Source organism: Nicotiana sylvestris, chromosome 9 (assembly GCF_000393655.2).
Source record: "Nicotiana sylvestris chromosome 9, ASM39365v2, whole genome shotgun sequence".
Lineage (NCBI taxonomy): Eukaryota > Viridiplantae > Streptophyta > Magnoliopsida > Solanales > Solanaceae > Nicotiana > Nicotiana sylvestris.
In genome coordinates this window covers 131,191,047-131,205,065 of record NC_091065.1, presented here as the reverse complement: position 1 = coordinate 131,205,065, position 14,019 = coordinate 131,191,047, and the positions used below count along the sequence as shown (strand labels likewise).

At 40.4% G+C, this 14,019-nt stretch overlaps 1 protein-coding gene across 1 annotated transcript; it reads left to right on the top strand.

Annotated features, from left to right (window-relative positions):
• The first annotated feature begins 5,591 nt into the window (after window positions 1-5,591).
• LOC104249118 (uncharacterized) lies at window positions 5,592-6,918 on the top strand. The gene is made up of 3 exons (XM_070157897.1): window positions 5,592-5,723; window positions 5,959-6,219; window positions 6,379-6,918. The coding sequence occupies exons 1-3, from the start codon at window positions 5,592-5,594 to the stop codon at window positions 6,916-6,918; spliced, it is 933 nt and encodes a 310-aa protein (XP_070013998.1).
• The last annotated feature ends 7,101 nt before the right edge of the window (window positions 6,919-14,019 follow it).

Here is a 14,019-nt window from a genome sequence, read left to right as displayed (position 1 = left end):
GCTTTTGGGACACCGCAGAAGCGAGAAAAGATCCCTGGGTCAGAAGGTATATATTTCACTCTTCGCGATTTTTGGTCATTTTTCTCAATATTTCATTCGGGGTGAAGTTTTTGGGCGCCATTTCAAGGGAGATTTTTAGAGGGATTCATTGAGGTTAGGTCCTTGGTTCCTAAGCTCGTTATTATGGTGATTTTTATTGTTCTAACCATGAAATTTGAAGGAAAATCAGTGGTAAATTGGGGGTTAGGGCTTGGTTAATTAGAGAGCTTTGAGAGATGATTTGATTGACCATTTGAGGTCCGATTTTGGTACTTTTGGTATGACTGAACTCGTTAGAGTATGAGGATTCTGAAAATATAAATTTTCTCCGATTTTGAGACGTGGGCCCCGGGGGTGGGGTTAGTCATTTTACCTATTTTCGCGTATTAGCTTAGAATTTATTTGTGGAATCAATTACTTGAAGTTATATTTACATTAAGCAATTTAATTGAATAGATTTGGGCCATTTGGAGTCGAGTACTCGTGGCAAGAACGTGGTTTCGGGTTGATTTTGAGCCGGTTCGAGGTTAGTGGCTTGCCTAACCTTGTGTGGGGGAACTCCCCTTAGAATTTGGTATTGTTGATATGTGAAATGCCTTGTACGTGAGGTGACGAGTGTGTACTTGTGCTAATTGTTGAAAATCCTATTTTCATTAAGTAACTTTAATTGTGTTTCCTTTCTTATTTATACTACTTGCAATTTAAGCATGTTATTAGCTTAGGGAAGCATGTCTAATTGACTTAATTAGTTTACTTGCTCAAACTGCCTTATTTGTATTATGTGTAGCATACTAGGTTAGAAATACCTGTTTTACCTTGGTATGAGATTGAATTTAATTAGGTATTCTTCGTGTTGCTGTTGTGTGTTTACTTTGGGACTACGGGACAGTATCCCGGGAGATCCCTAGCATATATATTGATTTGGACTGTAATGGGGGATACCGAGAGATCCTAGCACGTATATTGAGGATACTAAGATATCCTTGGGATACCGAGAGATCCCCAGTATATATATTGAGGATACTAAGAGATCCTCGGGATACAGAGAGATCCCAACACACATATTGAGGATACTAAGAGATCCTCGGGATACTGAGAGATTCCGGTTGTTATCTCTGTGTTGAGCGGTATTCCTTTTGTGATTATTTTGTCTCTGTTATAGTTGTTGTCATTCTTATTATCATGTGTTATTTCTTATTGTTAGAATTTAATTATATTGTCATATTCTATACTGTTTTACCTCATTTTCCAGCTATAATGAGTAGGGCCCTGACCTTCCTCGTCATTACTCGACCGAGGTTAGGCTTGACACTTACTGAGTACCGCTGTGGTGTACTCATGCCCTTTTTTAGCATATTTTTCATGTGCAGATCTAGGTACTTCGACTGAGTCCTACTACCCTAGAGGCAAGGCGTTCCTCCAGAGACTTCAAGGTATATCTGCCGCCTCCGCAGACCGAGGAGTCCCTTTCCACTCTCTCTTATAGTTTTAGCCCTTATGTATTTATCTTGATTTAGGCATTCTAGAGTTAGAGCACAATGTAGTACTCATAGCTTGTGATTTCATGAGATTCTGGGTTTTGGGAATTGTTTAGTTTTTGAGATCTTGTATTGGTATATGCCGAGCGACATATTAAACACTTCTATATTTGTTTATCTTTAGTTTTTATTAGTTTTTCGGCATTTTGCTTCTTTTTTCCGAAATTGTTAGGCTTACCTAGTCGTAGAGACTAGGTGCCGTCATGACAGTTCATGTGGATAACTTGGGTCGTCACAAGTTGGTAAAAGATCTCTAGATTTATAAGAGTCATGAATTACAAGCTGGTTTATTAGAGTATCGCGGATCGCTACAGAAACATCTGTACTTATCTACGAGAGACTATGTAACTGTTAGGAAAATTCCACTTCTTTTGATTTCATTGTCATGCGAGATTTTTGTTATCACAATTCTAAACTTCGGTCTTCTATTCTCTAGCCGATGGTGAGGACACGTGCTATCAGAGATGATCAGGCACCCGCAACCCCTACTGGACCCGTCAAAGGTTGGGGCCGGGGTAGAGGCCGAGGACGTGCACGTGGTGCAGCCAGAGCACCCATGCGAGCTGCCACCGATGTGCCACCAGCAGTTCCAGCCGGAGTCCAGGCTCCTGTGTTACACCCCACAATATTATGATGATGTCACGTCCTGCAGTATTATATTACGATAATATTACGCCCCCTAGTATTACAGTACGATGGTATTATGCTTCGATGTATTAAGTTACGACAATATTGTACCCTACAGTATTACATTACGGTGATGTTACGCTTCGCAATATTATGTTACGATGATGTTGCACCCTGTGGTATTGTACGTTGAATTTGTTGTAAGGTAATTGACATCAGTCCAAGTAAAAGATTATTTGGAGATTATAAGGATTATGCTATTTCACAAGTGATGAGTAAATTCGTGAAGGTGAAAGGGGAAGCAAGTCAAATAAAATGAATTTTCATCAAAGTTTGACATTTTGGGATAAAGTACGGCCCGAGCTAAAATACCCGATATTTATGGACTAGTGCCATACAAGGTACTACATGACCATAAGGTGTACAATGTATGTTAAAAAGGAGTAGTATTTTAAGTAATTCGAGACAATTCTTAATTATGTGAATAATTGGTTAGTTGGTTAAGTATTGGATTAGTGGAGAATTACCAAGTAAATTAAAGAAGTTGATAATTAATACTCCCTCCGTTCCATTTTATGTGAACCTGTTTGACTGAGCACGAAGTTTAAGAAAAAATGAAGTCTTTTGGAATTTATGGTCCTAGACAAATTACAAATGGGCACAGAGAATTTGTGTGGTTATAAAAGCTTATCATTAAGGGTAGAATTGTAAGTTTAAGCTAAATTGTTTCCAAATTTAGAAAGGGATCATTCTTTTTGGAACAGACCAAAAGAGAAATAGATTCACATAAACTGGAACAGAGGGAGTAATGATTTGGATAATTATTAAGCATGATGTGGAAGCCATATAAATCCCATATGATGACTATTCACTTACATACCATGTGGCATGTGTATAGGAGTTGGTGGCTTACAAGGATGATTATGAGAAAAGTGCATAAATTTGCCTAAAAAAAGATTACGGATGAAGCTTGGCACTCAAATATTTTCTATATCAAATACTATAATCAGAAGTTAGCCATTCTTATAAGCTTTCAATACATTTCATTCTCAAAACACTTCACTCAAAATTCTAAACATTACATTGATAATCTGATTTCTTCAACCAATATCTAACGAGGTTCTTAGCACAATTAGCAACGTGAGATTTTGCGACTCTTAAAGAGTACGGTGCAACCTTTTCCAATAATATCATACAATTTTTTTCCTATTCCAGGTATGTTAAGGCTATCCTTTCTTTCTTATGGCATGATCAATACGACACAAATGAGACGAGCATATGCACAAATTCCATAAATGTCTCTATTCATAGAATTATTAGAGATATCTATGTTCTTGAATTTCCATGTGTTATAATATTCTATCATCTGTTCATGGGTCTCAGAAAAATACGAAAGTTGAAAAGAGTTTACTTTATGGTATTACTCAAATGCAAAATAGTCTTATGTCTGTTATGCGACAGATATGCGGTCGCATATTTAACTAGAAAAGGTATTTTTGTCCAAATTTTGTCTCGAGTTTTGACCCACTATAAATAGATTTATTGGCGTTTTATGGGGGCATCTTGTCTGATTTTGGAGCTACAATCCAAGGCTTTAATATTCCTCTCTTTTGGAAGCTTTTGGGTCAAGAATCTTTTAGTTCGTAAGCTTTATGGCATTAAATATTCCCTTCCTTTTGTATTTTAGTATGTGTAGCTAACTTTAAATACTAAGGTTGTGGACCCTAAATGGGTGTTACGTTAATGGGTGTTCAACATTGAATATATGTATAATGGTTGGTTGATATTTATTTACTTCTCATTTTTCATTTATTGTTGGTGGTTGCAAACATTAACAAGTGCCATTAAATTCTTAATTTTCTTGGAAAAGTGGGTTGGAATTTAGTAGAAGTAAATATCAAAGACTCAAGGCTTTAAACCTTGTTTAATAGAATCACTTAGGAATAAGTGGATTTTATTTGGCATATATTGATTATTCTTAATTGCAACTCTTTTATATTTGAAAAAAATCGTAAAGAGGAAATACTACCCAACTATTGAAAAATATTGGGTAGTCATTAGAAATTATTTGCGTATCAAAAGAACCTTCCATTAGAAATATATCATATTAACACCGATAGCATTACCTTCATTGAAGGGGACACAACTTTGGTTTCTTTAATCAAATTATTTACATTCTCAATATCACAATTAGTTATTTCTTCAAACCAAACTCAATTCATACTCTTGTTACCATTAACCGAATAGAATTACGACTTTAGTCAAGTAACACACTATTTGAGTAACCTTTTCACACCTATTCCCTGTGGGATTCGACCCCAACCTTGTTGGGTTATTATATTTAACACCGACCGCCTTACACTATTTAATTAAAGTGTAATTTGAGCGTATCGAATTTTGCCGCCATTGTCGGGGAATATGGTTTTGAAATTACTAACTAGTGTGTGCTTTACTTTACGTCTTAGTCTATTCCATCACACTTTGCTTGTTTTGCATGGTGTTGATAGGAAAACATGGCCAAATATGAAGAAGAAATAGAGGCGGAAATGGAAGAAAATCATTTTGCAGACATAGAGGAGTACATTGAGGATACAAATGCTATTGTACCTCCGACCGTTGGCGCTGCAACCTTCAAAGTGGAACATGGTTTAATCCTTATGCTCAAAGCAGAGGGATTTTTCAGGAATTCCATTGATGATGATCCGACACAACATCTTAGAAACTTCTTGGGTGTGTGTGTGATGCATAAGCAGAACAACGCCTCAGATGATGCTCTAAGGTTGAGGTGCTTCAAGTACTCACTAGCTGCGGACGAAAGGAAATGGCTTCAGAATATGCCACCAAACTCCATTCATTCTTGGCCTGAACTTGTCCGGGCATTCTTAGCTAAATGGTTCCCACAAAGTAAGAAGTCTGAGCTTCGGGATAAAATTTTCTTTTTCAAGCAAGTACCGGGAGAACATCTACATTAGGCATATGATCGGTTCAAGTTATATTTGGTGAGGTCTCCCAACCATGGTTTTTCGGATTCTATCTTATTGGAAAAATTCTACATGGGCTTGGATCCTATGAACCAATCTACAGCCAAGAATGCAGTTGACGGATCTTTCATGGACAAATCATTCGCAAGGGTCACACAAATACTTGACAAAATGGTAAAGCATAATCAAGCATGGCACTCATAGGACACCACAAGTGGAATTGCATATGGGTCTTCTTCCTTGACCACCATGATCAAGTAAAACCAAGAGAGGGATCAAGTGATTGCAGGGCTTGCCACAAATGTCAATATGTTGACAAAGATGTTCACAGAAAGCCAAAGGAAGAAAGTAAATGTGGTGGAAGATGTGCAACCCATATCAAATGAGGACTTTGAGGAGGCAAACTATGTCAACAACTCACAAGGAGGATATCAAAGGCAACAATACCAAGGTCAAGGACATCAAAATCAATGGACGCCTCACTCGTAAGGGCAAGGCAACCAACAGTGAAGAAGTGACCAAGGCGGCTCTAATCAAGGTAATTGGAACAACAACAACAACTTCCCAAATCAAAGTTCAAACCCTTATGTTCCTCCAAAGGGCCAATATTCAAATCAAGGTTCCTCAAGTGAGTCTAAGTTGGAAGACATGCTTGAACGGGTATTCCAAAATCAAGAGAAGTCCGACCCTTATATGAGGAATATGACCAAGCTTGTTGGTTCTCTTACCGCATCCATTCAAAAATTGGAGATGCAAATGAGAGACCTCTCTAGGAACAAAATCCGAAGCAAAAAGGGACACTTCCAAGTGACACAATTGCGAACCCCAAGGGTAGTGGGAATGGTCCAACTTCTCATGTTATGGCGATTACTACTCGGAGTGGGAAGGTACTACAAGGAGGGAGTGAACAAGTGGTTAAAGTTGAAGAGTCCAAACATGAAGTTGAGGTTAAAGAGCCAAGGGGTGTTGAAGTTGAAAAGGTTCCAGAAGAGTTGAAAGTGCAACAAGAAAACCGGGACGAGGTAAAGGAAAAGGTAAAAGAGACACCAAAAACTCTACGACCTATTCCTAGACCTCCTCCTCCATTCCCTCAAAGACTTTCTAGGAAGGTTGATGATAGCAAACTCGAAAAGTTCTATGACATTCTCAAGCAATTATCGGTGAATATTCCATTTGTGGAAGTATTTCAAGAGATGTCGGGTTTTGCTAAATATTTGAAAGATTTGATCACCAAGAAGAGAACCACAAAAAAAGAAGTGGTGAATGTGACTCACCGGGTTAGTTCCATCATTGCAACATCTACCGTTCAAAAGAAAGAAGACCTGGGAGCTTTCACCATTCCTTGTACTATTGGGGCACATGATTTTGTAAGAGCCCTTTGTGATAATGGGGCTAGCATCAACTTCATGCCTCTTGCCATTTACAAGAAAGCAGGGTTAGGTATGCCAAGGCCTACAAGTATGAGATTGCAAATGGTCTATCGTTCCATAAAGAGACCGGTGGGAATTGTTGATGATGTACTTGTTAAAGTGGGAAAGATTCATTTACCCGCCGATTTTGTAATTCTTGATTGTGCGGTTGACAAAGAGATCCCTATCATTTTAGGGAGACCATTCCTAGGCACAGGAAGAGCACTAATGGATTCGGAATGGAATGAGATCAAATTTCACGTGAATGATGAAGAGGTCACATTTCAAAGCAAGCAAGGGTATGAAACTACAACATGGATATGAGAGCATCTCGGTGATTGATGTTGTTGATAAAGTTGAAGATGCGGTTGAAATGAAGATGGAAGAATAATGCCTTGGTGAGGCGTTGACGGCTATTTTGGTGAACTTTGATGGTGAAGATATGGAAGGATATATGGAATCGGTAAATGCATTGGAGGGGCTTGGGTACTACACTTATGCTCCGACAAAGCTCTCTCTTGACTTGGAGAATAGAGCCACTCCTTCTGCAAAGACTTCTATTATTGAGCCACCACAATTAGAGCTCAAACCACTTCCACCACACTTGAGGTATAAATTTCTTGGCTCAAATGATACTTTACCGGTAATCGTTTCTTCTTTGTTGAATGATGTGCAGGTAGAACAATTGTTGGAAGTCTTGAAGGAGCATAGGCAAGCTATTGGATGGACAATTTCAGATATCCAAGGGATCCCCCCCGGAATTTGCAAACACAAGATCCAATTGGAGAGCGAGAGGAAACCAAATGTGGATCATCAACAACGGTTGAACCCGTCCATGCAAGAGGTGGTAAAGAAAGAAATCATCAAGTGATTGGATATCGGGGTAGTCTATCCCATTGCCGATAGTTTTTGGGTGAGCCAGATGCAATGTGTGCCGAAAAAGGGAGGCATGACTGTGGTTGAAAATGATAAAAATGAGCTCATCCCTACAATAAAGGTGACCGGATGGAAGGTGTGTATGGATTACCGGAAGCTCAACAGTGCCACATGCAAACACCATTTCCCTATGCCTTTTATTGATCAAATGCTTGATTGGCTAGCGGGAAGGTCATTCTATTGCTTTCTTGATGGATATTCCAGTTACAACCAAATCCACATCGCATTGGAGGATCAAGAGAAGACAACATTCACTTGCCCTTATGGAACTTTTGCTTTTAGTCGTATGCCATTTGGTTTGTACAATGCTCCGGCTTCTTTTCAAAGATGTATGATGTCCATTTTCTTCGACATGGTGGAAGATTTTTTAGAGGTTTTCATGGACGGCTTCTTAGTGGTAGATGACTCTTTTGAGCACTGTCTTAACAATCTTAGACAAGTGCTTAAGAGATGTGAAGAGACCAACCTTGTGCTTAACTTGGATAAATGCCATTTCATGGTGGATGAATGTATTGTATTGGGGCATAAAATTTCAAAACATGGCATAGAGGTAGACTGGGAAAAGATCGAGATTATTTCCAAGCTTCCACCACCTACTTTCGTTAGAGGTGTTCGAAGTTTCTTGGGGCATGCCGGGTTCTATAGGCGTTTCATCAAGGATTTTTCCAAGATTGCAAATCCTATGTGCAAACTCCTTGAGAAACATGCCAAACTTGTATTTGACGACAAATGCCTCAAAGCCTTTGAGGAATTGAAGCAAAGTCTCACCACTGCACCTATTATTGTCACACCCGATTGGTTTCTTCCTTTCGAGCTCATATGTGATGCCAGTGGTGTAGCTATTAGAGCAATGCTTGGTCAACGTCACAACAAGGTTCTCCACCCGGTCTATTATGCAAGCAAGACACTCAATGGGGTGCAAATGAATTACACAGTAACTGAGCAAGAACTTCTTGCCATTGTCTATTCCTTTGAGAAGTTCCAGGCTTATTTGTTGGGATCCAAGGTGATAGTGTACACATATCATGTTGCTCTTCGCTATCTCATGACAAATAAGGATGTAAAGCCTCGGTTGATTCGATGGGCCTTGTTGGTGAAAGAATTTGACTTCGAGGTCAAGGATCGCAAGGGAACTCAAAATAAAGTAGCGGATCATTTATCAAGGCTTGAAGAGGTAGGGAGGCCAAAGGGAGATCTTGAAATCAATGATGCATTCCCGGATGAACACATATTGGCACTATCTAGCACTTTTTCTCCTTGGTATGCCGATATTGCTAACTACTTGGTTAGTGACCTTATTCCGGAGGGATTGGAATCCTATCAAAAGAAGAAGTTCTTGAGAGACTGTCGTCAATACTATTGGGAAGAACCATTCTTGTTTCGTGTTTGTGCTGACAACGTTATCAGAAGGTGTGTTCCAGAATAAAAGATTATGCCAATTCTAAAGGCATGCCATGATTCACCGGTTGGGGGTCACCATGGGAGAAATCAGATGGCGGCTAAGGGGCTTGAATGTGGTTATTATTGGCCGTCGATCTATCATGATGCCAATCAAATGGTCAAGGCTTGTGACCAATGCCAAAGGCAGGGATCAATCTCCAAAAGGCATGAAATGCTAATGCACTTTGTGATAGAGATAGAATCTTCGACGTATGGGGAATTGATTTTATGGGTCCCTTTGTAAGCTCTTGTGGGATGAAATATATCTAGGTAGCTGTGGACTATGTGTCCAAATAGGTTGAAGCAATTGCCTTACCAAACAACGAGGCGAGAAGTGTGACCGCATTCTTAAAGAAAAACATATTCACTCGGTTTGGCACTCCTAGAGCCATTCTTAGTGATGGTGGGTCTCATTTCTGTAACAAGGCTTTCACGGGGCTACTAGAGAAATATGGTGTCAAGCATAAGGTGGCCGCACCTTATCATCCCAAATCAAGTGGCCAAGTTGAAGTTTCCAACCGGGAGATAAAGAGAATTCTAGCAAAGACTGTTAATGAAAACTGGACTGACTGGTCAAGGAAACTAGATGACGCATTGTGGGTGTACCGTACGACGTACAAAACTCCTATGGCACTTCTCCTTACCGGTTAGTCTTCGGAAAGGCTTGTCACCTATGGAACTAGAGCACAAAGCCACGTGGGCTTTAAAGAGGTTGAACTTGGACTAGGTTGAAGCTACAAATTTGAGGTTAACACAACTCAATGAAATGGAGGAATTCTGTTTCCATGCTTATGAAAGTGCAGCTGTGTACAAAGAAAGGATGAAATTCGTCCACGGCAAGAAGATCTTGAAAAGGGATTTCAAGTCAGGTGACTTGGTTCTGCTCTTCAACTCAAGGCTAAAATTGTTTTTGGGCAAGCTCAAATCGAAATGGTCCAGTCCGTTCAAGGTGGTCAATGTCTCTCCTTTTGGAGCTGTGGAATTAGCATCGGAGGATGGGCTTAGGACTTTCAAAGTTAATGGACAGTGAGTCAAGCACTACTTGGGCACAGACGGAGAAAAACATTTGGTGGAATAATTGACTCTCAAAGATGGTCCATGCCCGACCAATGAGTTAAACAAAAGGAAAGCCAACTTCGTCGTGCCGCGACGTTAAGTCAAGCGCTTCATGGGAGGCAACCCATGTGTGGTAACACCCTTTTTGTCCTTTAAATTTTTAATTTTTGTTAGATAGATTTAATTGAGCAATTTAAAGTGTGTGTTAGAGTGCAGGGGATTCAAAGGATCATAACACGAGGTAATATTGCATGAGAAAGGGAAGAAAAATCACCTTGGGAAGTTTGTTACACATATGCGGTCGCATTTTCACTATGCGAACCACATTTTGGTCGCAAACCTAGACAGTGGGTTTGGCTAAAATTGGTGATAAAAATTCGACAAGGTGGTGCACTTTGCGGACCGCATTTTCACTATGTGATCGCATAGTGCACCACATTTTGGCCCTCATGCAACTCAAGCTGAATCCACCGTATAACACTTATGCAGTCGCGTAAGGTGTTATGCGGTGACTAACACGTCGCATTCCTCCCAATTAAGTCCCTCGCATCTCTTTTTCGCATTTCAAACATGCCCAAAAGAAAAACAAAAGAAAACAATTTTTGTATCAAACGAAAAAGAAAAAAACAAACTAAGAACGGAGAAGGCAAACAGTCTAGTGAATCAAGAACATAAAGCAACATATGTGAAATCATCTCCCAAGTGTGCTTCACTGGTATGTTTTCCTTGTCACAATTTCATTCTGGCAAGCTTTTATTTCACATTTGTTTTTGCTTGCCCCATTTTTTTTGTTGTTTCCTATTTTATTTTCTTTTTGTTTGTGTTTTGTAGTAGATATCTGCCCGTATTGTGATAGTCTTTTTGGTTGGGAAGTATGTTTGGGGTGCTGGGTAGTAAAACTTAGGACCGCCATTGTTGAGGGTTGAGCTCAAATCGTTGGGAGTGGTGAATTGTTCGGCTCGCATAATCAAAATACGGTCCGCATTTCCTCCATAAAAGCAAACCCTAGTAGGCTGAAGAAGATGACTAAATGCGGTGACTTTGAGATCGCATAATTGATATGCGGACCTTAAAGTCACCGCATACTGACACAAAGCACCCAGTTCAATAACATTCTTTCTACGACCATTTTGCGATCGCATTTCCTACTTTGCAGTGGAATTTGCGATCGTATTTTGTGATTTTGTTTTCTGAACAACCAGATATGCGATGGTTATGTGAACTGCATAGTGGTTATGCGATCGCATTACTCATCGCAGACTTAGATCATTTAAAGAGCTTGCATGTTTGCGACAAGTTTGCGGTCCGTATAGTGGTTATGCGACCGCATAACCTGCCGCATTCTTAACTTTTTCTTAAGTTTTTCTGTTTTTTTTAATGTTTCCTACCATGTCGCTCTCATTTCATTTTTGTGCAGATATGGCTCCCAAGAAACATACAACCTCCACCCAGAAAAGGGCATCCTCCAATCATTAAACCCAACAAGCAAAACGTCCTCGACTAGACCCTACTGCTACACGTCCCTCCCAGTCTGACGAGGAGGAGACCTTTCCCGAAGATGACCTAAAAGATGAGGCAAGAAGGAAAAGAGGAGACGACTTCCAGCTTAGGTTTGGGGTCAAATGGTCTAGGGAGCTTTATAGAGAAGGGCTGAACAAATGAAAAATCATGGCCGAAAAACAATGGAGTGTGAATGGGATACAAGAGTAGTACCCCCACATCTGGGAGAACATCAAGGCAAGAAAATGGGAGAGTTTCACGGAGCTGCCTGATGAATATAATGTAACCATTGTCGTTGAATCTTATGCCTCCTACGGAGCCTCCAGGACTGCTCATCACAAGCGCAACAGGGTTTTCTATGACACTGTGTTAGTTCGAGGGAAGAGTGTGTTCTGCAGAGATGAGACTATATTGATATCATGCGCATTAATGATGGTTTTTCACCCCCAGAGGTTCAGACTCGGGGTCTAGTTGATGTAGATCCTTCAGACTCCCAAACTCCTGTGACCCCTCAGGCTCCAGTTGCATCCACTTCTACTTCACAGCCCGCCTCTCAGTCCACCATTGCTCAGCCCTCTACTGCACTGCCAGCCATTTCGAGGCTTGGTCTCATAGCTCAGCATGCCAATGCTAAGGTAGACCAACTTCTGAAGAACTTGCCCACCCTCATAAAACATGTTTTGACTCCTATTCAGTCCTCAATGATAGCACTCCAACAACAACAAACATCTTACGAGGATCGTCTGCAATAGCTTGAGTTGAGGGTTGAGAAGATAGAGCGAGGTGAGGTTAATGACTTGCCTAGGCTCCGGGAGGAAGTTGCCACTATGAAGACTAAGCTCCACAAGTTGAAGACTTTAGAGTTCAATATATCATACTTCCTGCCCAAGGAAGGTGAGCAAGGAGCAGACACAGCAGCACCAGGCTTGGACCTTGACTTCTCCACTCTGATGACGGATATTGCACCTCCGACTGCCGGGGCTTTTCAGCCTTTAGCTCCTCCTGCACATATTGAAATTCCTTATGAGGAGGATTACGGACATTCTATAGAGTCCGAGGGTGAGGAGGCAGACGAGGGAGAGGATGAAGAGGATTCATGGTCCACGGAGGATGATGGCCCTCACGAGAAGTGCAAGCAGATTGTTGTGTCTACAGTTGAGGATGAGGAGCAAGCAACAATTTAGATAGCAATAGAACATTCGCTAGCAGACATGGCCACCCCTACAGATCCATTGGTCACTCAGCCATCAGCGGGCGAGGCTAGCAGCTCACAGGCCCCAGCTCTAGTATTCGGTCAGCTAGAGATTCCTCCTCCATCAGTGGAGGTCACTTTTCCGGCCCAAATCTCATCGGTCCCAGCTTCAGCATCAGAGTGTGACCCCACCATCACTCAGCCGGCTTCCGACTCCCATAGCGCTTAGTGCGCCTCAGGGAGCCCATAAACTCTGTTTTACGTTCTTATGCATTGGGGTCAATGCATGCTTTTTAGTTAGGGGTGGTAGCCTTGTATATATTTTTGTGAAATTGGCAACTGTTGTACATGTTTATGTTTTTGGTGCTATATAAGCAAACTTCTGTATTTATTTGTGTTTGGTGACTCTGTATATATGATGTTTTGTGGTTTTAGTACATACATTATGTTATCCTTGTATATAAAAAAACAAAAACAAGTAGATAGTTGCATGTCCATCTTTAGTAATTAGCAATGAATTCCCCTTGGTTTTTCTTCGCCGGGTTCTTTGCCAAGGGTGTAATAGTAGAACCAGGACAGTAGAATGAAGCATGTTGACCAGTTTGGTGTAATTGTCTAGTTTCAAGCTTGTGTGTCTGTATGTAGCCTATACCCTTCCATTAATAAACAAAAAAAGGGAGACATCAACTGTGTGAACTTGAGGCTCGTTCTGTGACTCTATGCCTACCTAGAGTTATACCTGTATATATGATGAAAGCTTTGAGTTGCCAAGTGTTGACTCGAGGGCTTCAAACTATGTGATCCAAACATTTCGTGTGCCATGTGTGTGAGTCATTATGTAAATAATTCTTGTGTGTACTTCTACCATCTAGAACTTGCCCGGTTGGTTTTTTGATGCTTATAATAATTACATTTGGTTGGAGAAATGACCTTAGGCAGTCTTTGTGATTTTTTGGAAAACCAGTTAGCCTTTCAAGCCACCCATTGTACAGATAGTATCACTAATCACCCCATTTGAGCCTTTAACCTTTTCTTTGGCTACCTCATTACAAACCTTTCCCTTTTTGTAAAATAATTACCTCTTTTGAACTCGTCCCTCCTTGAGAATTGAGAATGAGACTAAAAGCCTAAGTTGGGTGTGTGGTATCAAGCCGAAAATTGGCAAGGTTGTGCAATGAGCGTAGGAAAGTGTACCTCAAAATGTGAAACTACTCAAGCTCCAAAAGCAAAAGAAAAAAAAAGAAAAAAAATATAAAAGTTGCGAGTATATATACATAAGGAGTCTTGAAGAGAATAAAAGA

What these genes read in the sequence shown, in the direction of transcription:
- LOC104249118 (XM_070157897.1), top strand. Translation starts at nt 5,592, where the DNA reads ATGTCAACAACTCACAAGGAGGATATCAAAGGCAACAATACCAAGGTC. An exon ending in CCAAGGCGGCTCTAATCAAG is followed by an intron (nt 5,724 to 5,958) that starts GTAATTGGAACA and finishes AGACCTCTCTAG; the next exon opens with GAACAAAATCCGAAGCAAAA. An exon ending in GGGACGAGGTAAAGGAAAAG is followed by an intron (nt 6,220 to 6,378) that starts GTAAAAGAGACA and finishes GTATTTCAAGAG; the next exon opens with ATGTCGGGTTTTGCTAAATA.